The 27897-nt window shown below is 48.2% G+C and overlaps 1 protein-coding gene across 3 annotated transcripts in view; it reads right to left on the bottom strand.

Annotated features, from left to right (window-relative positions):
• Positions 1-27897, bottom strand: part of DLG5 (discs large MAGUK scaffold protein 5) — a 142997-nt gene that overhangs the window by 47186 nt on the left and 67914 nt on the right. For 2 of the 3 annotated variants that reach the window (XM_053584035.1, XM_053584036.1), the window contains exons 3-8: positions 26128-26290; positions 24099-24242; positions 23285-23468; positions 8770-9029; positions 7089-7401; positions 1106-1290 (exon numbers count right to left, since the gene is read on the bottom strand). In XM_053584035.1, the coding sequence (XP_053440010.1) occupies positions 1106-1290; positions 7089-7401; positions 8770-9029; positions 23285-23468; positions 24099-24242; positions 26128-26290 (1249 nt within the window). Of the gene's footprint in view, positions 1-1105; positions 1291-7088; positions 7402-8769; positions 9030-23284; positions 23469-24098; positions 24243-26127; positions 26291-27897 lie in introns of those variants that run through there. The other variant, XM_053584037.1, reaches the window with a different exon arrangement.

The raw sequence follows: 27897 nt of genomic DNA, 5'->3' as shown, positions 1-27897 counted from the left end.
GTGCAGTGCAAGGTCCACAACTGGTGAGACTCTACAGAAAAGGACCTTGGAGGATATGTGGACAGATGAGCTGGTAGCAGAGGGGCCTTGCTCTGTGCCACCTCCAGAGTTGGATATACCCAGAGAGCTGGTTCCTACCTCTCCACAGCCCCAAATGTCCCCTGCCAGAATCAGAACCCAGCTCAAGCCTGCCCCTGGAGACGCCATGTAATGAGTCAGAGCAGGAGCAGACAGAGCACCCAGTGGGCCTCTCCCTCCACTGCACCAGGCACCAAGCCGCTCTCCGTTGGCAGGACCTCAATGCCCCACATTTGGCCACCCCTATTTCCTGATCAGCCCCCAGTGATGTTGGGCTCTTCCCTGAAGAGTTACAAGGGATAGTTCAGAAACCCCTTAATGACCAAGTTATTATCCTGCCACCACTGCCCCAGCCAAGGATAGTCACAGTGCCTGGCTTCCCCATGGAGGCCCTGACACCTGCCCTACCTGTGACTCACCCACATCCCACCCTGAATAAACCACACCGGTCCCCTCCATCTGCAACACTTTCTCCCTTCTCCACCTGGAAACGCCCACTCATGCCTCTAGGCTCTCTGGGAGACTGCCCTACACCCAGATGCCCTGAGTTCCCTAGCACAGCCCTGGTGAGGAAGCTCTAATTCACATTCATGCACCTTCTGCCCTGGCCAAGCTGCCAGACCCTAACTAGCATCACATGCATTGGGGAGCCTCTCCCAAGGTTTCCCTGCTCAGGGATCTAAAACCCCAGCACACAGCAGGCACCAGGGAATACAGGGGGAACAAAGGATTTCTGATGTGCTAGTCTCACCCAAAGCCCTCACAGACAAAAGGCTGGCATTGAGCCACTTCAAAGGGTCTCATTTGGACACAGCGCACGCTTGGGACATCCAGGGCCAAGTCAAACGGGAAAAAGAGCATACAGAAAATTCCAAAACTAGGAAGTGACGGTAGGGCAACCTCTAGGGCTGAGAAGGAAGAGACTTGGGTCCCTCTCACCTTACTTGGACACATGATAAATGATTCTGACCCTCCCCGCAGACCTTAGTGCAGCCAGGGGAGACTCAAGCCCCAGGGCATACCATACCGGATGCTGTCACGTTCTGCCACGATTTTGTCTCGCTCTTGGAAGGCCCAGTCACGCCGGCACTTGGCCACATCCGCCTCCTGGAGGGCTTCCTTCAGCTCTTGGCACAGAGCCTTACACTGCTTTCGAAGAATTTCAACCTCCTTGTTGGCTCTCCCGGCATCCATTGTCACTGAGTCTTTGATCTGGCAGGGGTAAGGGGCAGGCAGGAGACCGGGGGTGGGGGGGGCGGGGAGGGCGGGGGGATATGTCACTGAGCCTCTGAAGCAACTCCCACCAGTGCAGGGTCAGGCTGAAGCTCGAGGGAACTGGGTTGAAGGAAGGGACAACCCAGCACCCCTCTGCACCCATATCCCTAGTGACCACACACCCCACGGCCACCATCACAGTAAGGTCTCCCCATCTGTATTTGTAAAACCGATTTCGTTATTCTGGCATACCAGGTTACTTTTAAAGATGAAACTGGTTCAGCACCCCTTGCTCAGTGGTTATGGTGCCAGCCACATGCCCTGGGGCTGGCAGGTTCAAACCAGGCCCGGGCCTGCTAAAACAACAATGACAACTACAACAAAAAAATAGCCAGGCATGTGGCAGGTGCCTATAGTCCCAGCTACTTGGGAAGCTGAGGCAAGAGAAATAGTTTGAGGTTGCTGTGAGCTGTGACGCCACGGCCCTTTACCAAGGGCGACACAGTGAGGTGCAAAAAAAAAAAAGTTAAATAAAAATAAAGATGAAACTACACCAGCACTTTTGCAGGGGAAGTACTGTACATCCCAGTTCACTTAAAAAGCTGAAATCTGAAGCGTGTACATCTTGGCACCTTCCTAGAGGGTAAGATGCTCCACCAAAATCTCAAGTCAAACCCTTAGAAGCACTCCCGTAAAAAGTCCCCCATGTCTCCATAATCCTCAGAAAACACACAGATATGATGAATGACAAAACTCCTGCTCTAGCCTGATGGCTTTCCAAATAAGTAAAACAGAAGTGTGACAGCAGAGACACTGAGACTGATTACCTGTCCTGGAAGCCAATGGAGCACATTGCAAGTACAAGTTGGATCTATCATGTGTAGAACACAAATAATGCTATAATTGGGTAAATGAGTAAAAGCTATGTTGATTAGTATGATGTAAGCACTCCAATTTGTACAAATAATCAACACATTGAAAATGGCATAAATATATTTATGATCTATGTACAAAAGATAAATAAAAAATAATTTTTTTTTTTTTTTTTTTGTAGAGACAGAGTTTCACTGTACCGCCCTCGGGTAGTGCCGTGGCCTCACACGGCTCACAGCAACCTCTAACTCTTGGGCTTACGCGATTCTCTTGCCTCAGCCTCCCGAGCAGCTGGGACTACAGGCGCCCGCCACAACGCCCGGCTATTTTTTGTTGCCGTTTGGCCGGGGCTGGGTTTGAACCCGCCACCCTCGGCATATGGGGCCGGCGCCCTACTCACTGAGCTACAGGATTTATATTCAACATTTTAATATATCTGAAATATGTTAATACTTTCTTCCCCTGAAAGGATTTTCTATTTTGCTCTGGATAACAATTTGAGCAGAGGACCACAGGGGGTGACAGGACGAGAGGTTGGCATTGTTCAGCATGGCACCCAGGCACACGCACCCTCCCACATGTCCCCTGCCTCCCTCGGGGTGTCATTGTTGGGCCCCAAAATTAATTCACCCCCAAAATACTGTTTCCTTATGAGAAACACAAGAAGTACCACAGTTTTAGTGAGCAGGGAGAGAGAAATGGGGTATTTTAAAAGAATGGTAGAAGTGGGGGCCAAGAAGACCCAAGTGGTTTTCCTCTCCAACTCTAACCACACTGATGGGAAAACTCAGGATCTAGGAAGTGACATGCCCAAGGGCCCACCCATTAGGGAGGGCGGGCTCACAATCCCCCACTTCTTTCTCTCCACCATGTTGCCCTCAGCCCTAGATCATAGTCCTGGGTGGCTTTCATAAGACACTTTGCCTGCCGAGGCATGAAAGTGACCAAGGCCTATGGGCTGGCAGCAAACCACCCAAGGAGCCAAAGCACACTCAAGAGTCCCACTGGGCATGGTGGCTGTGCACTGAGGAGATGGCTTTCAGGTGCTGGCACCTGTCACTTCTGTCACGGCAGCAGCTGCCTTTGAGTTCTGGAGGCACCATCCTATTGCCTTGCCTTGGCCTCTACCACACATTGCTTGGTCCAGCACAGCCGAGATCAGCCCCTCAAGCAGGACTTGCAGCTGGACATGCCACTGCACTCGGGGCAGCAGGAAGGTAGGGGTGTGGGAAGTTGCTGCTGGCCAGAGTGACGGTGCTGGGCCATCTATGGGACAGGGTGCAGTCAGCGGGGTCTGGGGGAGAGAGCCAGAACCTGGGAGAACCTCTGTGACAGGGCAGTGGCCCACCTGTGCCCCAGGTCCCCATCCCTCCAACCTCCTGAGAGCAATCGGCCTTCACTGGACAGGTCAGCTGAGGGTCACAGGCAAAAAGCGGGGCCTTGTGAGGGAAGCTCCTGAGGACATACGCACTCTGGGGGGTGGGGAGAATAGAGTCAATCTGGCATCCCAATTAAGGGAAAGACCCTGAGAGGACCCCTGAACCTCCTAGGGCCACCACTTGATCCCTGTTTCCTGCAACCACTCAGAAGTTCAAAGAAAGAGGAAAGGGCACTGAGAGGAAAAAGGGGAAATGAAGAGAGAAGTGTGGATAGAAGGCAGGAGAGTGGAAGCACAACTTCAGAAACAAAAAGCCCATATCGGTTAAGCAGAATAAAAACTGGTCAGCAACTGGGGAGCAAAGCCAGATGAGAGGCCCACCCCGGCTGACCGGACAGGCAGCAGCTGGACAGCGTGTACTCAGTCCCCAGAGCACTTTGAGTCATGATGCCAGGGTCAGGCCTGGCCTCCTCCTGTGGTGGACAGTGGTCTTGTGCATGAGGCCAGACCAACTTAAGGAATTGAGGGTTTCTACTCTGGACGCTGCCAGGGAGGTGCAGGGATTTTCCTCTCTTGCCTGCTGACTCGGAACACAGCCTGGAAAAGATTCCTGCCTCAGCTGACAAGCAGACTTGACGCCTGGCCAATACCCCCCTGTGGAGGCTGGAACCGGGCTGCAGGCTGAAGGGCACGCCTGAGCACTCAGACGTCAGGCATTGGCGTCTCATCACTGGATGCCAGCACCCTGGGGAACTCAGGGGTTCCTCGCACTTCTCTGTGCCTTCCTCATTTCTACAGAGTCTACAAAGTTAATCAAGCTTCAAAAATCGCTGCCCTACCCCAGGCTCACCTTTTCTGTGTGGGACATCCCATGGCCTTTCAGTGTAGCTATCTACACATCAGTCCTTTGCAAAGTTTTCTTTCCTCATTGCTATGTTTTTCTTACTTGATACAGAGAATTATACACTCAGACACCAGGATGTAAAAATAAGTGATGGCCTTTCTAGGACAATTACCAAGTTTTGGCAGATTATCTTTACTCACTAAAAATTTCTTCCCATAATGGTTCTTTTCAAAAATTTCATCAGGGGCTGGGCATGGTGGCTCACGCCTGTAATGCCAAAGTGGGTGACTGCTTGAGCTCAGGAGTTTGAGACAAGCCTGAACAAGAATGAGACCCCATCTCTACTAAAAACAGAAAAAAATCATCAAGGTGTTATGGCAGGCACCTGTAGTCCTAGCTACTTGGGAAGCTGGGGCAAGAGGATTACTTGAGCCCAAGAGTTTGAGGTTGCTGTGAGTTATCACACTATCACTCTACCCAGAATGACAGAGTCAGAGTCTGTCTCAAAAAAAAATAAAAAAGACTCAGCACCCGTAGCACAGTGGTTATGGTGTCAGCTACATACACCAAGGGTGGTGGGTTGGAACCCAGCCCAGGTCAGCTAAACAACAATGACAACTGCAACAAAAAAAATGGCTGGGCATTGGGGCGGGTGCCTGTAGTCCCAGCTACTTGGGAGGCTCAAGAGAATCACTCGAGCCCAGGAGTTTGAGGTTGTTATAAGCTGTGACACCATGGCACTCTACCAAGAGCAACATGGTGAGACTCTGTCTCAAATAAATAAATAAATAAATAAAAATAAAAATGGCTCAGCACAGAGAGAGAAAGGAGGGTGGGGTAGGGAAAAGCACAGAGAAGGAAGGACTGAGGGGGTGGGGTATTGATGTGTGCCACAACTTTTGGGGGCAAGACACGATTGTAAGAGGGTCTTTACCTAACAAATGCAATCAGTGTAACCTGGTTTCTTGTACCCTCATTGAATCCCCAACAATAAATTAAAAAAAAAAAAAGCAGCTCAGCATCTGTGCTCAGTGGTTAGGACGCCAGCCACATACACCAGGGCTGGTGGGTTCGAAATGGGCCTGGGCCTGCTAAACAACAAAAATAGCCGGGTGTTATGGCAGGTGCCTGTAGTCCTGGCCACTAGGGAGAGTGAAGCAAGAGAATCACTTGAGCCCAAGAGTTGGAGGTTGCTGTGAGCTATGACATGACAGCACTCTACCGAGGGCGACAAAGTGAGACTCTGTATCAATAAAAAAAAAATTCAATTAAAAAATAATAAAATGTCATCAGGGTAAATATTTCTCTTCACGTTGGCTTTCACCTCAAAGGTCTGGAGAAGCCTTTGTCCTCTCTATATGAAAATGGACATTGTTTAACCAACTACTACCTACAACAAGTTGCATAGTGCCTGCCCTAATCCTAATGGTGCAGTAAGACTCAGATGGGCCTGACAATGATCTTGATAACAAAGACTCGAGCCCTTCCTGGTTGGTGTGGACATCGTGCTAACCATGCTCTCTGTATGAGATCACTTGATCACAAGCACCCTGTGAGGCAGATACTGTTATTTCCATTTTTCCTCAGAGGAAGACAATGAGGCCCAGGGAGGTAAGAAGTCACCTGAGAAGGGCTCAGTCTCCCAGCACAGTGCCCATCCCATGTCCTTTGCATTCCCCAAACTCCCTAGCACTGCCTGGGCATAAAGAGGAGTCACTGTTGTTCAAGAGTCAGCCCGCTGTGTGCCTGGCCAGCATAGCCCAGCTGTAGTAAGCTGACACACAGCATCCCTGCAGTTTGCCTGGCCTTTCACTTCTCACAGACCACTTTGGAAACTCATTCTAACTGTCCTACACAGAAAAGCAACAGAATAGAGACATGTGAACAAAGAACTATTTTCATTGGTGGGGGGCGAAATCTGCTGCGATGACGTCAAAGGCCCTAATCAGAGCTGCAACACCGAATGAGAGGACAGGAAAGGCCCCTCCACAGACCTGCGTGAGCCCATAGAACACACCTGGATGTGGGCGAGGAGCATCAGTGAAGAGGGGGAAGAAACCAAGTGGGAAGGATGCAGAGAATCCACACTGAGCCCCAGAAGTTGAGCTAAGTGGCCCAATCCTGGTGCCACTGAACATCCCAGAGCCCCCGGCCCTGGAGGCACTCGCAGGGAATAAGACTTTAGGAGATGTCATAAGACTTTAGGAGAAGGACATCTTCCCAGAAGGAGCCCAGGAACCCCCCCTTAAAGAGCAGACTTGGCCAGATTCATACAGCTGGAAGAAAAGAGCCCCTCTCTTCTTCCAGACTGGCGAGGCCTAACATGGCTATGGTTCTGGGAACTTGGCCTTGGGATCTTACGTCATAATGAGCAAGTCCTCGACCTATGGTGACTTTCTGCTTGAGAATCATCTGCAATTACTCAACTGCATGACAGTGTCTGCGCGTGTGATCTGACTCCTTCTGGTCTATGAGATCCAGCTTGTTAGGACTATGGCTGGACTCCTCTTTTCCCTTGTCCCCTACAAGCCAGCCAAGAGCTGAGCACTGGGCATGAAGAGGTCAGGAGTCACCAGGGCCATGCCTGATAACCCAGCCAGCACTTAGGCCTCAAACAAGAAGCCCTTTGCTGCCATTTGGGACTTCTAATCCAGATGTGTGCAATCTGCAGCCCGCCACCCTGGCCGCCCAGCCGCCTACCTGCCGCAGCGCCTCCATCTCCTTGTTGGCCGCCTTCTTCTCAGACGTGCTGCTCTTGAGCTTGGACTCGGCCAGCTCCACCTCAGTCTGTAGCTTATCCAGCTCAGAGATGACCTGGTCGCGCTCGCTCATGATGAGCTTGTACTCGCTGTACACGGCGTCTCGCTCCTCCCGGTACTTCTCTGACTCCTTCGCTGTCTTCACCTGTGTGGTCCTCAGCTCTGTCAGCTCTGATTGCAGTAGCTCCATCTCCCACTGCAGATCCTTGTTCTGGGCTGTGGCCTTGTTAAGCTCATGGTGGATTGCCTCAAACCTAGGGGGAAAGGCGGCGGGGTATGAGAAGGACGGAGGCCCTGCTCCATCAGCTGTCAGCTGCTCTACCGCCTCCTGCCAGCTCCGTTGTGCTGGACAGTCAAGCATGAAGTTTCGAGTGAGGTCATTCTCTGCATCTCAGGAGAGAAAAGTCACGGAGTACCAGTGCTCCCAGACCTGGAATTTTTCTCAGCCTTTTACAAATACCAGAAGTTGAGGACTTCATGCCTTCTGCTCCACTAGAAATTAACAGTGCATTTCTCCCACAGTCAAGCCACATTAAAATAAATAAAATAAATAAATAAATAAATAATAAAAACCAATGCCAGGATCACAGAATATGAGAGATAAAGGTGACCTTAATGATCATTGAGTCTGACTGCCTCATTTTGCACACACAGATAGTATGGCCTTGTGACTTGGGCAACCAGCCCAAGGTCGCATGATCAGTCCTTCCAGACCAGGAGGCACCTTCCACACAGGCAACACCTGCAAATTAAAGTGTGCCACTCTGGAGCAGTTTCTCAAAGTGTGTTCCTACATGGAGCTCTATTACAAAAAAAAAAAAGTATGCCTGCTCTCATGACTTAGGTTTGGGAAACTCTATATGGTACACAGCACCACAATGAAGGCAACAAACACTTGTCTGGATTCAACTCAGCAATTCCTAAACTATTGATGCCCAGACAATATTTTTCATGTGAAGTTGATGGACACTCTGAAGAACTAGTGAGAGTTCCATGCAACAAAGTTTGAGGGAAGATATCACCTCTCTAAAGATGATATTCCTTGATGAGAAATTCAACTACAGGCTCGGCGCCTGTGGCTCAAGCGGCTAAGGCGCCAGCCACATACACCTAAGCTGGCAGGTTCAAATCCAGCCCAGGCCCGCCAAACAGCAATGATGGCTGCAACCAAAAAATAGCCAGGCATTGTGGCGGGTGCCTGTAGTCCCAGCTACTTGGGAGGCAGAGGCAAGAGAATTCGCTTGAGCCCAGGAGTTGGAGGTTGCTCTGAGATATGATGCCTGGGCACTCAACCCAGGGTGACAGCTTGAGGCTCTGTCTCAAAAAAAAAAAAAAGAAAGAAATTCAACTATAAAAAACACCATGCCCTGGACAATTACTGTTCTCATTTGCTAGATGGGTGACCGCCACCAAGGGAGTGGCTCAGACAGAGACCCTAAGAAACACAATGCCCAGAACACATTGAGAGTGTTCAGATGCAGGAAAAGGGCCACAACTCCCAAGTCATATGCGATATCAGTTAAGGATTTCCCAAACAGAAGGTTTTTGTGACTGAAAAAGCACAACAACCTGTGCTATTTAAGTCCCCAGGCAGTGGCTGGGCACCCACGCCTCACTCCTACCTCCGCAGGGACAGGGCACACTGGTGCTGCAGCTGGATGGCCGTGTCCCTCTGCTGGGTCAGCATTTCCGTCTGCTTCACCAGCCTCTGGTTCTCCTCCCCCAGCTGCTCCAGGCGGCTCAGGTCCGAGTTGTGGATGGCTACCTTTTCACTGTACCGCTTCCGCAGGGCGTCATAGTCCTTCTTAACCACTTCTAGCTTGTCCATGGCCGTGTCGTACAGCTTGTTGAGAATCTCAGATGACCCGTTGTGCTTTAACACCTGGGGACCACAGACAGTCCCACTTGCCAGGGGTCCAGGGAGTGGGGACAGACCTCACAATTCTCACTCCTCTCAGGAACAGGACATGGGAAGGGGTTACCCTACGGACTTTGAGAGTTTCAAGATCCAATTCTAGAGGCCCTGCAGTCATACCAAGCTGATTCACTAGTATTTATTAAGGTTTTTTGCAGAGAACAGTTAACACAGCGGGCCTAAGATTTCCATCCTTAGAAAGGTTTGCCTGCAAGGTTGACCCTCAACTGGTGTCTAAACATGTTGGGTACTTGCATTCTTAGGTTACCCACACACTAGGTAACCTGAATGGCAAACAGTTCTCTGTGCCAACAGGTCCCTGCTCGGCAGAAGGTACCTATACGATCAGCCCCATGTAGAAAGCCTGGGCACTGACTGAGTCTCTAATAGGTCCCAGGCTGGAAGAACTAGTGTGTCCTGTTTGGGGGCCACTGGGAGGGGACTCTTGGAAACCTATGGCTGGCTTCTCTGGACTTCACCCATGTGCCTTTTCCTCCTTTGCTGATCCTGTTCTGTGTTCTTTTGTTATAATACATTTTAACCACTTAGTATGATCATATACTGAGTTTGTAAGTCCTTTCAGCAAATCACAGAACCTAGAGATGGGGTTGGGGTACATTCTAGGTACGGGTCATACTGGACGGGACAGAAGCATACTGTCCTGTGGACCATTTATCCTAATGGGAAGATGTGAACACACAGACCAAAGAACCTCATTTCAGAGCATAAGGACTATCAAGAAAATAAATAACTAATAAAATAGAATAATGGGCTGGAGACTTGTAACCAGCAGAGCGAACAGCTGAGAGAAGGCCTGGGGAGGCCTCTCTAAGAACGAAGAGCAGATGCAAGAGCACACCGGCATGAGAGGGAGCACGGCTACAGGTCCTGAGCCACCCGATGGATTCCAGGGACACAGAGAAATGTACAGCAGGAGAGCTGGAGCCCAATGCCCAGGGGAGAGTGGATTCAAAAGGAGGCTTGAAGACGTGGACACACAGCTAAGACTGTATCTGGATGAGATGGAGATCATGGGAGATTTTTGAGCAAGAGTGTTAAAACCCCCCAGAGGATGAGTTGAGAGGTTGTGCGGAAGTCTGCTGACTTCTGCTAAGCACCTCAGGGGATCTGAGCCCTTGGGTGAGTCATTCCACCTCTCTGGTTTCAGTTTCCTGATTTCTCAAATGACGGGACTGAACCAGAAAAGCTAGCTTGGCCCTTCCATCTAAAACGGCCCAGGAATCACCAGGCTTGTTCAGAAGAGGCCCTGAGCTACCTGAGCCTGGGACTATGGAATAGACCCCTATGGAGACAGTATCAGCCTTCAATGAACACGTAAAGCGAGAGAAGACTTAATTTAAAAGTCAGAATCATAGAGACAAGAAAAGTGAGCTCATTCCTCCAAGACCTGATGAGCTTTAGATCCCCAAACTAAAGATTATTAAGAGGAAATCCGTCTCAGAAATCAGCTTGTTTCTCTGCCTCCACTAAATGCCTCAGGGGGAAAAAAAGTTAAGAAACCAGCTTATTTCACGATCATTTTTTCCTTTTCCTTTATTTTTAAAGCAGAACTTTTCTTTCCGAGGGAAATCTTACTAGGACACCAAAATACAAAACTCATTTTAAAAAGTCATATACAGGTGCCTCTGGCAGTCAGATCTTCATTGTTCTGTAAAAAGGCTCACTGTTGCAGAAAAGGAAGGCACACAGAGAGACCACTGATCCTGACCCACTCTGCCACTTAAAAACTTTCTTAAAAAGGTGGGGGGGGGGGAGCAGTGCCCGTGGCTCAGTGGGTAGGGTGCCAGCCCCATATACTGAGGGTGTCTCCATTTTTTTTTTTTTTTTTTTTGCTATAATAAATAATACTGCTGTGAACATGACTGTACAAATCTCTTCACCTCTCAGAAGGTAAGTGGCTAAGTCTTGGGATGCAATTTTTTTTACACCTATTGGACAATATCAAATTGCTCTCCAAAGTGGAGATTTACACCCTCACCAGCTGTAGACAGAGGAGGTCTGAAAGTTACTGCCACCAGCACATCCTTGCCAAGGTGTTGTAGAGTCAGATCTTTTTTTGAACTTTTATTTTGATAAATACAGTTACATAAAGTGTACCTTCTTAACTACTTTAACCATTTTTAAGTTCACGGTTACCAATCTCCAGAACTTTTTCATCTTGCAAAATTGAAACTCTAGGGCAGTGCCTGTGGAATGTAAGGAATAGGGCACCGGCCCCATATGCGGGAGGTGGCGGGTGGGTTCAAACCTAGCTCCAGCAAAAAAAAAAAAAAAAAAAAAAAAAAAAAAAACTGAAACTCTACACCCACTAAATAAGGACTCCTTATTTTCTCCTTCCCCCAGCCTTCCCCAACATGCTCCTTTCTGTCGGTGTGACTCAGTTAAATAACTCACATAAATGGAATTGAACAGTATTTGTCTGTGCCTGACTTATTTCATTTAGCACAATGTCCTCAAGGTTCATCCATGTTGTAGCAGGTGTCAGAATTTTGTTCCTTTTTAAGGCTGAATAATATTTCACTATATCAATGTATCATTTTTTTTTAATCCATCCACTTGCTGACAGACAAGTTGCTTCCACCTCTTTAGCTACTGTGAAGTGGTCAGATTTAAAGTAATGCCGATCTCATGAACAAAAAAAAAAGTGCCTCTTTTTAACTTACATTCTTAATTACTAGGGAGAATGAGCAGCACTCCTTGTGTTTTTGGATTACACACATTTTCCCTTCTATGACTTGCCTGTTCATATCTTTTGAATTTTTCCTCCCTTCTTCTCTGCCTTTTTTCTTTCTTTCCCTCTGTAGAAGTTATTTTAAATTCCAGATACTAATCCTTTCAATTAAAGTCATCTCAAATATCTTCCCCCAATATGTGGTTTTTAAATTTCCTTGCAGTATCTTTTGTTATACTCAAGTTTCACATTTTAGCATGCTAAAATCTATCAATCATTTCCTTATGGCTTATGCTTTGGTTGTTTTATTCAAGAAATTCTTTTCTGGCTGGGCTCAGTGGCTCATGCCTGAGCTCAGGAGTTTGAGACCAGCCTGAGCAAGAGTGAGATCCCGTTTCTACTAAAAATAGAAAAACTGGCCTGGCATTGTGGCAGGCACCTGAAGTCACAGCTACTCAGGAGCCTGAGGCAGGAGGATTGCTTGAGTCTAAGAGTTTGAGGTTGCTGTGAGCTATGATGCCACAGCACTCTACCAAGGGCAGCAAAGTGAGACTCTGTCACCAAAAAAAAAAAGGAAAAGAAATTATTTTCTTCCTATCTTGAGATCAGAAAGATATCCTCATTGCTTTTTCTAATAAGAGTTAAGGTTTTATTTTTCCCACTGAAATCTTTAAACTACTTAGAACGTGTGTCTGGTGTGAGCAGGTGTATAATGTTACTCTTTTCCATAAAACACCTGGCCAATGTGACTTGGCCTGAGGGCAGGACAAACTGAGGACACCAAGGACATCACCTGACAAAGCACCCATCACGGAGTGATGAAAAGGGCACCCCAGAAAAAAGGACAGACTCACAACCAGACAGGCAAGGAGAGCGCTCTGACGTCTGATCAACCAATGCCTTCTACCACATCTGAAAAAGGTCCGGCATTTAGACTAGAGATCCCTGATTGCTGGGAAATACCTCAAAATTTCTGGTAAAAATTATTTCAAATGCTTTACTCTCTGAACATCCCCAAGCCAGGTGAGAACCCCACTGGTTCCAAATGAGTGTGGTTAACTGCTGAAAAAAAAGGCTGCTGCCATTGCCTGAGATCCCCATAAGGTGGCAGCCCTGGGTAGATCAGGGGAAAGTGCTCTGCAGCCTTCCTAGTTTGTTAAGAAACCAATTAATTTTAAAGGCATCTTTGATTCTTTTTTTTTTTTTTAAAGGCAGCTTTGAAAAGACGCAAAGACGTCATTTTGGACTCTGACACAGCACAGCACTGCCTTTACCAGTGTACAACAGAACCTGAGGTCTATAACAGGGGTTAGCCTTTCTTCATTGAAGTATCATCCCATAATCCCCTAACCTAGAGGAGCCTGGATCCAGGCCATGGGAGATAATCCAGATCAAGTGAATCAGGCTGCCAGGATGGGCCACAAATTCCAGATGAGACAGGGTTGGTCTGGGGAAATCCAGAACAGACCCAGGGGCCCTTTCAAATGCTCGACCCAGCTTTGCCAACATGGGAATCTGAGGTCAGAAGAGACCCTGGGGAGAGAAATCAAATCCTGTGCTATTTCCACCAAGGTTACCTACCTCCACACTCAGCCCACTGTATGGGGTTTTGTGTCCTGTGAGCTACACAAATTCCCAGCCTCTGCTTCTCATTCTAGCCTTAGACTCAAAAAGAATATTCCCACAGGACACCATCCAGATATTCACAGAGGCTCATAGGCCCCCAAGCACGTCTCAACTTTTTTTAAGAATGGCTCAGGATCGTGTCTGTGCTATGTCACGAACAGCCACTCAAGAAATTTGAGGAATCGAGGCCACAGCTAACACCAGAGAACTGGTAAGGCAACCTCATCTTTTGGTCTAGAATTCTTTTCCTAGATTATGTTCTTAGTAGATAATTCCCCATAGATATGTCATGTGTGCACACACACAGACACACATATAACTGCAGCCAAATGTTTAGCTTCCCAGTTAAGACTAATGGAGAAGAGAACATTTAAATTTGGCCCAGAAATCTAAAATGAAGGACAACAAATTTCTTTCAGGCAGGAAGCAGACTTTAGGATGTCTCCCCGGCTGGTCTGTGCATAGACAGATGGGTGAAGAGCAGGCTTTGGAGGGAGGCTAGAAGTCACATGGGGTGGGATGGGGGACTGCCCATTTCTGCACTCCACAATGGTCAGAAACACTCCTTCTCTCTGTGCTTCTCAGTGAGGGATGCCTCTCAAACACCCAGAAAAGCCCCTCCCCTCCTTCCTCCAGGCCATGAAAGGGCAATAATCCAGGAAACCTGGAACAAGAAAATTAACTCAAGAATTACAAGCAAAAGTATCTTTTAAAGACAGAGGAAAGGGCCAGAAGAAAGAGAAAGGAGGGCTTACAAGTTTCCCAAATAAACTGGCAGAACCCATGAAAAAGAAAATGTGCATTGCATTGAACCCAGCAATTTTGCCTCTGAGAATCAAACCTGAAAATACAGTAGAGCCTCTTTAAGTTGACAACCCAAAGGACTGTAGCATACCGGTCAGCATATGGATCTCGGCCTACTGACTGATAGGTCCACGTGATGCTTGTCTGGTCTGTGAAAATTAGACCAATTTAAGGAGGTGGTCAACTATGGAAGTCCTACTGTGTTATCTACAAAACAGCATAAAGGTATACATGTATCTACCGAAAAATTGTTTGTCAAATGGGGGAAATGTGCTGACAACCAATACACTCAACACATACACAGAATGGGATTAATGTATTTCTGACGGTGAAACTATGAAATACCATTTTAGATGTTTAAACTTACAGAAAATGTAAGGAGACCCATGATACCAAGTCTGACAATTAAGTTCACGAACTTGCCACCAGGCCCTTACAGTGGCATCACTGCGCACACAGACAACTTGGTAAGGTTTCATAACCTTGCTCTATCAGTGCCTCACAGCTGTGTTCATGCTGACACGCGTCCGTATCTGGCTGAGTGGCGTTCACTACTGTTGATGCATGTTTTTTTATGTGGCCCCAAGAAATGTCAGACCTTGAATTAGAGCAATAAACAAACAATAAATTTCTTGTTAAAGTTGGCAAGAGTGGAAGTGCTATCAGGGACACATTAGTCCAAGTTTATGGGGTAATGCCACAAAGAAAATGGCAGTGTACAAACGGATTAAATGTTTTTCTGAGGGGAGAGAAAACATCACTGATGAAGAGACGTCAAGGCAGCTAGCAACAAGCAGAACTGATGAAAACAGTGCAAAAATCTGTGCAACAAAACCGTCGGCTGACTGTGAGTAGCATAGCAGACCAAGCAAACATTAATAGAGAAACAGAAAAATCTGAACTGGGCCAGGTGCAGTGGCTCACGCCTGTAATCCTAGCACTCTGGGGAGGCTGAGGCAGGTGGATTGCTTGAGCTCACAAATTTGAGACCAGCCTGAGCAAGACAAGACCCCATCTCTACTAAAAATAGAACAAAAATACAACAAGCCAGGCGTTGTGCTGGGTGCCTGTGTTCCCAGCTACTCGAGAGGTTAAGGCAGGAGGGTTCCTTGAGCCCAGGACTTTGAGGGTGCTATGAGCCAGGCTGATACCACGGCAGATACCACTCTGGGTAGGTACCCAGAGTGATAGAGTGAGACTGTCTCAAAAAAAAAAAGAAAAAAAAAAACTTCACTGAAAATATTGGCCTGAGGAAGGTCCATGCAAAAATGATCCCAAAGGAGCTCAGTGATGAACAAAAGCAAAAGAGAGTCTAAGTTTGCCAAAACCTGTTCACGAGGCAAGATGATGTTTTGGGGCCGTGTTATCACTGGTGATCAAACACAGATGTACCAATACAACCCTGAAATAAAGTGGGCAATGCAAATCAGCCACTTCTCCACAATGAAAAAAGTTCCATCACTACAAATTAAGAGTAAAAATGATGGTGCTAACGTTTTTTGATATCAGAGGGATTGTTCATTATGAATTTGTACCAACTGGACAAACAGTTAACCAAGTTTGCCATTTGACAGTGCTGAAAAGGCTGCATAAAAAGTTAAAACAAAACAACCTCAACTTTCACCAACAACTCATGGCTCTTGTAGCACACAATGTACCAGCTTACATGGCGCTATGAGAAACAAATACTGTACTGGAATACACTCCCTACTCACCTGCTTTGGCCCCCAGTCCTTTGTCTTTTCTTTTTTTCTTGAGACAGAGTCTCACTCCATCACCATTGGTAGAAGGCCGTGGCATCACACAGCTCACAGCAACCAACCTTCAACTCCTGGGCTTAGGCGATTCTCTTGCCTCAGCCTCCTGAGCAGCTGGGACTACAGGCGCCCGCCACAACGCCCGGCTATTTGTTTGTTGCAATTTGGCCGGGGCTGGGTTTGAACCCACCATCCACAGTATATGGGGCCAGCGCCCTGCTCACTGAGCCACAAACTCCAACCTCCTTTGTCTTTTCTTTACCCAAAGATAGAGGAAATATTGAAAGCAGGATATCTGACATTCAGGATGCCAAGGATAATACAACAGTTCTGATGACCGTTCAAGAAAAAGCTCTAAAATTGCTTTAAAGGGTAAACTAAGTGTTGGTGTTTCGGTTCACAGTTTCACAAAGGAAGTACTTTGAAGGTGACCATAGTGATATTCAGCACTTGTTCCAGGACAAGTACACAAACTTAATTTTCAGACCTTATATATTGTAGGATCTTAAAAAGGACAGATTTCAAGAAACAAAAACCACATGTTAAATAAAACATTTTACAAATCTGTAAGAATACACATCCCAGCAGGACATGGTGGCTCATGCCTGTATCCTAGAACTTTGAGAGGCCAACGCAGGTGGATTACTTGAGCTCAGAAGTTCGAAAACAGCCTGAACATCAGAGCAAGACACCCATCTCTACTAAAAATAGAAAAACTAGCTGGACATTGCAGCTGGGAGTAGTAGTCCCAGCTACTCGGGAGGCTGACGCAGGAGAATCACTTGGGCCAAAGAGTCTGAAGTTGCTGTGAGCTATGACACCATAGCACTCTATCCAGGGGGACAGAGTGAGACACTATCTCAAAAAAAAAAAAAAAAAAAGATACACATTCCAAGCAGTTTACATAGAGGCCAGTCATTTCTACAAAGTAAAGCCAAGACTGAGGAAGGGCTAGGTGCCTTCATTATTATTTGAAGTCTTACTCTTTTTTAATCAAAGAATATGCATTATTTCGATTTAAAAAGAAAGTAAGCAAAGCAAAGATGCAAAATTATCCTCTCCTTTGTTTCCACAACTGAGGCCTGTCAAGTCTCCTTCCAGGATCTCCTGGACATTCTTGGTGCCACCCAAAAGAATCCAAGGTGGCAGATTCCAGCCAACAAGACCAGAGACAGAACCGCCAGGCTGCGGCCCTCCCCCTCACTCACACAAGACAAAGCACCTGTCTGCTGCTCTCAAATGTAAGAGAGGTCAAGGCCCAGGTCCAAGGCCCCCCCTTCCAGAGCTGCCTCATTTCCTCTGAGATAAATCATGCAGAGGGCTGGGGAGCCCTGCAAATCCCTCCAGCAAACATGCAAGGCAAACAGCACCATTTACCCTGCAAGGGCCTCTTCAAGTTTACAAGGCAAGGGAGGAACCAGGCAACAAAACAGGCCTTGTCCTGCAGGATGGACCTTTGCCCCCAGGCCTGGTGGGGAGCAAGTCCCCTGTTCCTCTGCTGCTGCCCCACCATTCTCTAATCCGAGAGCAGCCCACGGCTAGGGCATGTCGCCCACACCTGGGCCGGGATGGCCAGGGGCCCAGCAGCTCAGAGATGCTCCCACTCCCTGTAGCAGCCAGGCCTCCTCTCCCATGGGCCAGGGTGACTCTTAGCCATCAGTACTAATGCCCACACCACTCCACCCCCTGCCACCAAGGACCACAGGTGTAGGAAAAGGAGAGACAGGAATGTGATAGAGGGATCAAGAAGAAAGGCCTTCCTATGTGGGCAGATGGGGAAGGGAACAGAAGCAGACAGTCTCAGTCTGCAGATCTCTCAAGGGGCGGCAAAGAAACTTCACACCTCAGAAGGGTAGGGTTTTAATGGCAAGGTGAAAATTGGAGGCTTCCTTTCTTCTGAGTTATAACTGACATACCCACACAGCTCACTCTTTTAAAGTGTGCAATTCAGTGGTTTTGCAAGGTGCACCCACTACCACAATCTAATTCCAGAATATTTTCATCACTCCAAAAACAAACCCATGCCCATCGGCAGTCATTCCCATCCTCTACAGTCTAAGACCACCACAAATCTACTGTCTCACTGGATTTCCCTGTTCTGGACATTTCATATAATTGGAATCATCATATGTGGTCTTCTGTGGCTGGTTTCTTTCTTTTGCTGTAATGTTTTTCAAGTTCACTCACACTACAGCATGCATCGGTAATTCACTGCCTTTTACACTGACTAATACTCTGTTGTATGAATATACCATGTTTTATTCATCTGTTTATTACTCATAGACATCCACTTTTTGGTTGCTACGAATAAGGCTGCTAGAAATATTCACATTTCCAAGTTTCTATGTAGACATACATTTTTAATTCTCCTGAGCATATACCTAGGAGTGGAGCTGCTGGGTCATCTGATAACTATGCCTGACTTTCTCAGGAAATCCCTAGGCAGCTTCTCACTGCAGCCACGCCATTTTATTCCAGCCATGTGTGAGGGTTCCAATTTCTACATACCCTCTAGGAGGCAGATTTTAATCCAGACTGGATAGGACTAAAATGGTAACAATAACACAGCAACATTTATTGAGCACTTCTTACACACAGGCACGCATTGCCCAGGCTCTATATGTAGCACCAGCCCCCATGACAACCATATGACGCCAATTCTGCTACAATGAGAAAATCCCAACCTCACATTGTCTAGCAAGGCTGTGCGAATGCCCTTGGACACAAAGAAATTATGCATCTCTCAAAGAATAAAAGCTAAACTAAACCCCAATGCAAAAAGTTAACTGAGCCAAGTTTAGACCAAGGTGAAAAATTAAATAAAGTCAGCAGGCAAATGAGTAACAAAAGGAAGTGGCGGCCAACACAGTGGCTCGCACCTATAATCCTACCACTTTGGGAGGTTGAGGGGAGAGGGTCACTTAGGAGTTCAAGACCAGCCTAAGAGAGACACCACCACCCCCATCTCTACTAAAAATAGAAAAAGTAGCTGGGCATTGTGGTGCACGCCTATAGTCCCAGCTACTTGGGAGGCTGAGGCAGAAGGATCACTTAAGCCCAGGAGTTTGAGGTTACAGTGGACTATAATGATGCCACTGCACTCTAGCCAAGGTAACAGCAAAGAAAAGCAAGGAAGTAAGCAAACAGGGAGTAGTGAAGGAGTGGACGATTTAACCAGTGTCCTGTTGACTGACTCTACCGAGGGCGATAAAGTGAGACTGTCTCTTAAAAAAAAAAAAAAAAAAAAAAAGACGAGGTTGACCTCCCCTGGGGGTGAGGGTTAGGGTTAGGGTTGCTTGCCCTCCTGGGGGGGGGGGGGCAGTTACCACTCATACCCCAGCCAGGGCTGCTCCCCTCTGCAGGTTCACCACAGCACCCCCATCCTCACCTGCTTCACAGCTGGATTCCTTTGAGGAATGTCTTTTGAGGTATAAAAAATATATATATACACATATATATATATATATATATATATATATTTGCCCTAAAAAAAAAAATGGAAAGCCAGCATCTTTACATTTGTTTGCTCTAGCAAGCTCCAAGAACATGTTGGAAGAAAGGTCCCTGCAGGGGGAATTCAGCGCTAACCTTGGTCGCCATCTCATTTCATCCTGAAAGCAATGCTCCAGGAGAACCACACTGCTGCCCCCCAAACCGTTAAAAGGATGGGAGAGAGCAAAATGCAGGGTGCCCAGCTTCTCGGAGGGCATGCAGTAGCAGGCGCGGAGGGGGTCTCCCTGCTGTGACACAGGGCTCTCTGCCTCCTGCTGCGATCTGCCCTGGCCAGCACTTACCTTTCCTTCTCTTTTTCATCACCCAGATTCAGTCAATAGTAAACGCCTACCTCTGCCCACAGTCACTAGGCCTACGCTTACACAACCACTTCCCTAATCGGAAGCCTCACAAAAAAGACACCTGATAGCCCAAAGCCTATCCATCTCAGGGTCCCTGCTGGGCCTGCCCTGGATATTCCACACATAACCTCACTAAGCATTAAGAAAATAGGGTGGCGCCTGTGGCTCAGTTGGTAGGGCGCCGGCCCCATATACTGAGGGTGGCAGGTTCAAACCCAGCCCCGGCCAAACTGCAACCAAAAAATAGCCGGGCGTTGTGGCGGGCGCCTGTAGTCCCAGCTACTTGGGAGGCTGAGGCAAGAGAATCGCCTAAGCCCAGGAGTTGGAGGTTGCTGTGAGCTGTGTGAGGCCACGGCACTCTACCGAGGGCCATAGGGTGAGACTCTGTCTCTACAAAAAAAAAAAAGAAAATAAACAATGAAAGCAAGTTTTCCAGCAAAATATAGTTCATCATGGGAAAATACTAAAAACCACTCTAAGAGTCAGTCAACAGGACACTGGTTAAATCAATTCTATGTAACAAAGCATAAAGAAGTTAAAAATGATGAGGTAGGACAGCACTTGTGGCTCCAGTAGGTAGGGCGCCAGCTCCATATACCAAGGGTGGTGGGTTTGAAACTGTCCCCAGCCAAACTGTAACAAATAATAGCCGGACGTTGTGGCGGGCACCTATAGTCCCAGCTACCCGGGAGGCTGAGGCAAGAGAATCGCCTAAGCCCAGGAGTTGGAGGTTGTTATGAGCAGGGATGCCACAGCACTCTACCAAGGGTGATAAAATGAGAATCTGTCTCTTAAAAAAAAAAAAAAAAAAAGACGAGGTAGAATTTGTACTAAAACAGAAAAACATACTTAATATGTATATTATTTAAAAAAATGTTAGCAACAAAATGTATGATTTCCCTTTGTGAAATAAGGGGTCTAGGAGCAGTGATCACCCAATAGCTATAAGCACACCCAGCTCTCAGATCTTGCTTCTTAAGACAATTCTCCATTAACAGGAATGAGGATTCCTTGGAGAAAAAGGCCTGTTTCCAGGGGACAGGACAGGAAAATTATAAAATGAGCCTAGAGCATCTTGTGCCAAAAAGAAAGTGCTCAAAGAATGAAGGAGTCGTGTCAAAAAGACGGAGAAGCAAGCTCAAAGGGGCTCCCCGGCCGTGATGGGTTACACCCAGTGAATAAAACAAGAACCTAGGATCTAAATAGAGATAGATCAATCTAAGACAGGAGGCAAAAGGAAAACAAGTAAACCTACAGTGGAGAAACCTGAAGACACCACTTAGTCAAGTGATGGAGTGAATACCATCAGTAATGGGTCAAATCAAAGCAAGTCTCAACGAACAGGACACAATGAGAAGAACACAGCGTCATTACTTTGATATTCCTGGCAAAGTGCATATACTGAATCAAACCATTAGGATCAGACAAATCCAAGTTTAGAGGCACCCTACAAAACAGCTGGCCTGTAATCTTCTAAAGCATCAAGGTCATAAAGTTAAAGGAATGCCTGAGGAACCATCCCCAACTGAAAGAGATGAGAAAATTAAATGCACTGCTTTATTCAGAACCAGATCCTTTTCCTATTAAAGATGCTCTTGAGACTGGCATAGCTCAGTGAGGTCTGCTGATGAGATGGCTAAGATCAATCAACATTAATTTCCTGATGTTGATGTTTGTATTTCTGTTGTACAGGAGAATATCCTTGTGTGTTAAAAAAAAAAAAAAAATACAGTTGATATTTGGGGGTGATGAGGCAGCTGGTTGGCAATTTATTCTTGTAAGATACACTAGAAGTTTGTTAAGTTTCACAATTAAGACTTTTTTTTTTTTTTTTTGGTAGAGACAGAGTCTCACTGTACTGCCCTCAGGTAGAGTGCCGTGGCGTCACACGGCTCACAGCAACCTCTAACTCTTGGGCTTACACGATTCTCTTGCCTCAGCCTCCTGAGCTCCTGGGACTACAGGCGCCCGCCACAACGCCCGGCTATTTTTTTTTGTTGCAGTTTGGCCGGGGCTGGGTTTGAACCTGCCACCCTCAGCATATGGGGCCGGCGCCCTACTCACTGAGCCACAGGCGCTGCCCCGCAATTAAGACTTTTAAGAATTGTAAATGTTTCTAGCAAGCCTATTGAGTAGTGCTTTAGCTCAGGGACCACAAATGATGTCTGATGGGGATGTGGTTCTCTGCTCAGCTAGCCCTATGTTGCAATGCTTGGAGGCTGTTGTTTCCCCTTGGGAATACCTTCCAACCCCAAACAGCCAACCATCTACAAACACAGATGGTATTATCTGCCCTTCCCATGTCCCTAGGCAGCCTGCATGGATTCAGACCATGAGCTACGAGAGAGGAGGAACTTGCTCAACATCACTCATAGCAAGCCAGTGTTCTGACTGGCCTGTTACACTTGCCTTCATCAACAGGAACCAAGAGCTGAAAAAAGCAAAGAAACTAACTTGGCATGCAGAGAGCAGCAAAAAGCAACAGGCCACGCTCAAAGAAAAACAACAGTAAGAACTGCTACGGCTCAGTGCCTGTAGCTCAGTGGATAGAGGGCTGGCCACATACACCAAAACTGGCCGGTTCAAGCCCAGCCTGGGGCTTGCTAAACAACGAAAACTACAGCAACAACAACAAAAAAAATAGCCGGGCATTGTGGTGGGCGCCTGTTGTCCCAGCTACTTGGGAGGCTGAGGCAAGAGAATCAATTAAGCCCAGGAGTTGGAGGTTGCTGTGAGCTGTGACGCCACAGCACTCTACCGAGGGTGACATAGTAAGACTCTATCTCAAAAAAAAAAAAAAAAGGAATTGCGGGCGGCGCCTGTGGCTCAGTGAGTAGGGCGCCGGCCCCATATGCCAAGGGTGGCGGGTTCAAACCCAGCCCCGGCCAAACTGCAACAAAAAAATAGCCGGGCATTGTGGCGGGCACCTGTAGTCCCAGCTGCTTGAGAGGCTGAGGCAAGAGAATCACGTAAGCCCAAGAGTTAGAGGTTGCTGTGAGCCGTGTGACGCCATGGCACTCTACCCGAGGGCAGTACAGTGAGACTCTGTCTCTACAAAAAAAAAAAAAAAAAAGGAATTGCTGCATCTCATATTTGCATGGGGCTTTAGTATTCCAAACCTCTGTGTATCTCTCATCTCATGAGAACTGCACAAAGGAAATAAGCTAAACATCTCCCCCGACCCCTAAACCTCAGACTGAGTCAAATCCCTTGTCATACCACACAGCACACCACATGGTGCCTCCTCTTTGGGAGCCCCTGTGACAGTCCTGGAGACACACTACATGTGTGGTGACTTAATTACCATCTGTTTCCCTCACCAGACTGCAGCTTCCAGGAGAGAAGGACTCAGTGTCTGTTCACAGGTGTCCCGCACGAGCCAGGCATCAAACACTTGCTAAGTGATCTCAAGAGCACGTGGGTGGCTGGGTGGGTGGCTGGCACACCATGGTCTGACACCAAGGTCTGCCCCAGCCGCCTGGCCCCTACCTGCTGTTGCTGGGCCCGGAGGTCACCAATCTCCTTCTGGTCCTCCTCGTGGAGCCGCTTCATGTCCTCCCAGGACTGCTGCAGCAGGTTCCGCTCCCGCAGCAGCTGTCCGTTCTCCCGCCTCAGCATGTCCACATCATCCTTCAGCTGGGTCTGGGCACTCAGGAGCCGGCTGTGCAGCGTGCTGCAACACCCCCCACCCACACACTCACGGTGAGCCCAGTCAGCCCCTCACTCTCACTCCCACCCCCAAGCACCGCCAGCCCCTCCAAGTCCCATCACTTCCAATAACCACACAGGTAGGAACACATGACAGCCAAAGTCTGCCAGTGGCCAAATTCCAGAAACAATCAAACCACTTGTTACAAACTACAAACCTAGCACCAGCATGGGCACATTATCTCCAAAGAAAAGATAAGTCCCTCTCTGGTACAGACTTGGCACATCCAAGTACTGGGCTCTGGGCAAGCATCAGTAGGTAGGCAGGCAAACACGCTCAGAGGGGCACCCGGAAACGCAAGGAAAGCAGGTCCATCCACCCGTCCTATGGGGACAAGCCACAGCAGAGCCCCTGGACAGAGCCCCGGCAATCTGCCTGACCTCCTGCCTATCAGGCTCCTGAGGGATGGACAGCTTCATTTTACACTTAGGAAAACTAAGGCCCAAAGGCACAAATCCACTTGCTGAAGGCAGACTGCTTGCTAAGCGGCAGGGGTAGGACTAGAACCAGAACCCCTGGCTCTGGTCAGAGGAAAGATGGACAAAGGCAGCCGTCCACAGGGGCGGGGAGCCTGCCCTAGCAGGCGACACTCACTGGTAAAAGTCGGTCTCCTTGGCCACCTCCTCGCACCTCTTCAGCGCATTGGTGTGCTGGCTCTGCAGGCTCTGCAGGTCCGACATGGCCCGAGAGCACTGGATCTGCAGCCTCTCGTAGTCAAGATTCAGCCTGTGGTAGGGCCTGGCCCCGAGAGCAAACGGGCCCATGAACAAAGGCTCCGGGATTCACAATGACAGTCAAGCCATGTCCAGATCATGCCAGCCCACTGGTTCCAAATACCGGTTTCCTGTGCACCACAACCACCCAGGTGCTTGTTAAACTCACATGTCCCAGCTGCCCCAGACCTGTGAAATTGGAATCCCCAGGACGGAGGGAGCCTCAGTTGCCTGAGCTCCCTGCATCTAAGTCTGGATCCACCAGAAACCCATGATGAGGTTTCTCTTCTCTTTAGAACAGTGATTCTCAATCTTGAGTCCACATTAAAATACCAATGCCTAGACCAATTACATCAGCATCTCTGGGGATATGAGCCAGGCATCAGGCTTTTTAAAAACACTCCAGAGGAATCCAGTGTGCAACCAAGCTGAAAACACTGGCCAGGAGCAGTGGTTCTTGAAGTGGGCTTCTTAGATGTGCAGCACCTATCAGTGGGAAGCAAATTCTCAGGTCTCACCCCAGACTTCCTAAGTCACATGTGACGAAGAGAGAAGACAGCTAGTGATCCTTGCTTTGACAAGCTCTCTGGATGATTCTGGTGATTCATCCAGTTTGAGAACCCCTTCAGCCATCTTTGTTGTAAAGGGCCACATAGTAACTACGTCAGCATTGCAGGCCATACAGTCTTTGTTGCTCCCACTCTATTTGCATAACACTAAAGCAGCCAAGAGACATTGTGTAGACCAATCAGCACGGCTGTGTTCCAATAAGACTTTATTTACAAAACAGGAAGAGGGCCACATGTGACCCATGGGCCACAGTGTGGTGACTCTCACGTGCCAGCACAGCCATATCTTTACCTGTCCCGCCTTTATGCCATCAGACTGAGGAACATATTCTCATAGAAACAACCTCAACCTCAACCTGTGCAGCCCTAACACCATTTCAGAGGCACAGACCCTTCACCCTCCTAAAGGAAAGAGGTCTAATAAAGTGTTTAAACTAATACCCTCTCCCCGCAAGACCCCCACCCCCCCCCCCAGCATGGACGCTAAAGGATAAATTGCTCTGCGTCCCTCTTCCTTCCCCAGGAAGTCCTCCTGGACCATACAAGTAGATACAGACTCCTTCTCTGCCCCACCCCATGGGCCATCCTTCCCTGATATCTACCTCTAAATCCTTACAAAAGAAGCAAAGATTTTCTTCAAAACAACAAAGACACCACGTTGAATATACCCTTTCAAAAATACGTATGTGGCAGTTAACAGTATCTTTACAAATGACATAAAGCTTCATTCAACTAAGGCAGGATGGGGTCTTCCGGGAGACAATGACAGACACACAGACGCCACTGAGGGCTCCACAGTGGGATGCCCTTCTCTATAGGGCAGTGGTTTCACGCAGCAGAAGACAGGGTAGAAAGAGGAAAGGGCATTGCCTCTGGGCTGGAAGGCAGAGGCCTGGAGAGAGGCTGAAATAAGCCCCAGGCCATCTGACCAACCAATAAGGAGGCACCAAGGCAAGATGGGGCCCCTCCAACTGCTGTCAAGACCACCCACAAACATCTGCAAGGCAAGTAGGAAGGCCTGGGAGGCCAGCCCCAGGCTCCTCTGCCACAGGCACACACCAGAGACTACCTTCCATACAACACTGCCAGGGGCCTCCCCGTATATACCCCCATCCACAATTTTGATTTGGAGGAGGCAGAACAAACCTGTGCCCACTCCCCAATCCTGCAGGCCCTGTCTCTGGGGAACATTTCTGGATGTGAGGTGAGGGCAAGGGGACACTCTAGAGTTGTAGCCCGGACCCCTGGGAACTATGGTAAGAAGCTAGGGGGATAGTGTTGGCATCTGAGTAGTGACCACTGCCTGTGGGGCTCAGAGGGGGAGCTGGGCGTTGTGGCTACCTTTTATCAAAGGCCGTCCCGTGTGTCGCAACAGCCAGGCGCTTGCGCAGCTCATTCCTCTCTCGAGTCATCAGCCGCAGCTGGAGGGAGAGGCTCTCCACCTTCTCATTCACCTGCTGGTCAGGAAGGAGGGGCGGTGGGGACGGTGCTTTCCCGGGGGTGCCTGTGGAAGGGGAGTAATAAAGTGAACTTGCACTCAGATGGTATTCAAGAAGTGCCGGGCACTATTATGAACCCTTGGATTGTGTTGGCTACTGGTGACAACCCAGCGCCCCCCTTTCACCAACAAGAACACTGAGCCAGAAAGAGCAAGAGGTGGCACTGAGCCCTGAGCCCAGGCCAGCTGGCCCCAGCACTGATTCTGCCCTAGCCAAGGACCTAGGGATGCACTCTCTCTCCCCAACCTGGTTTTGACAGCTCAGGAGGCAACTGTTCTGGCCTCACCCTTGCATCCTTCCCTGGTCTGGAAATGCCAGCTGTCACCCACAAAGGGCCAGGCAAAACAGGCAGATAGGACAGGCCAACCTGAGCCCTGAGCAGAGTATTAGATAAGCCTGAAGAAGAATGCACACCTGGGTCCAAAGCTAGCCCACGGGCCAAATCCTCATCCTCCCCCAGCCAGAGCTGGACACTCTAAACCTTTTGCGAGTATCCAACCACCTGATGGACCTGCCTGACCAGCCAGGTGTGCAGGCTTGGAGGAGGCTTCTAACTCACAGGGGAGAAAGTATGACCTGGTGCAAGTCAGTCCTGAGGCCACTGGGCTGCCTAGCCCTCGCCAGGTCCCCACTGCCTGTCCCCAAGACCAAGTGTCCTGAAGGGAGCCCCATGTCTTATGCTCTTAGCAAGCAACAGCACCACTGCAACCACCACCACCACCCAGCAAGATCCAAATCCATTTCTAGGAAGAAAACAATGCAGCCGTCTTGGAGAGAGAAACTCACCCACATTTCCCAGGACAAGGAACTAATAATCCATGGTCCTTTTGTATTGAACCCTGTCAATATGTCTACCTGCTATCTCAGCTAATCCCCAGAAACCCTTGTGGGGCCAGGAGCTCCCAGTAGCCATCCATTCTGTGGATGTAATCCAGAAAGCTGACTCACCACAGGGACACAGTATATGCTTCCCAGGAGACCAAGGATGAGCAAAGGCCACGACATGTCTTCTGGCTCTCTGTGAGGCCCTGATCACCGCCCCCAGCATGCAAACCAAGTGTCCCCAAGACCAAAACTGTGGGCTTGGGTCTTTTGGGAGGGCCAGAGAAGAAAGGGAGCTCAAGGCTGTGTGTGACAAGCTAGACCTCAGGAGCAGGCAGGGGCCTCAAGCTCTCAGCTCAGTGTTTCTGAGCCTCTTCAGGTAGTGGCACCCCAACCCGCTGAATCTAGTGCCCCTGAAATGTACGTTACAGCCACGTACCACTTAAGGATGTTCTGGTCAATGACAGACCTCATGAGATATGACAGAGGTCCTATAAGATCATAATGGAACTAAAGCATTCCTGTCATCTAGTGACATCTTGATAATCCTGATCCTGCGAAGGCCTAGGCCAGTGATTTTCCACCCTTTTTACCTCACGGTACACCTGAACCTATAGTTAAACTTCCATGGCACACTTAAATTATGTCAATCCAAAAAAAAAAAAAAAAAAAGTATATACTTACTGTGCTTTGAACTTCTTTCAAAAATAATTCAATTAATTATCTTAAAAATTTCTATCCACACCTAAGATCCTCTCATGACACACTAGTTGAAAATTACTAGCCTAGG

The sequence above is a fragment of the Nycticebus coucang genome, chromosome 3 (genome assembly GCF_027406575.1).
Source record: "Nycticebus coucang isolate mNycCou1 chromosome 3, mNycCou1.pri, whole genome shotgun sequence".
In the NCBI taxonomy this organism is placed as follows: Eukaryota; Metazoa; Chordata; class Mammalia; order Primates; family Lorisidae; genus Nycticebus; species Nycticebus coucang.
This window is presented reverse-complemented; position numbering and strand designations above follow the sequence as displayed.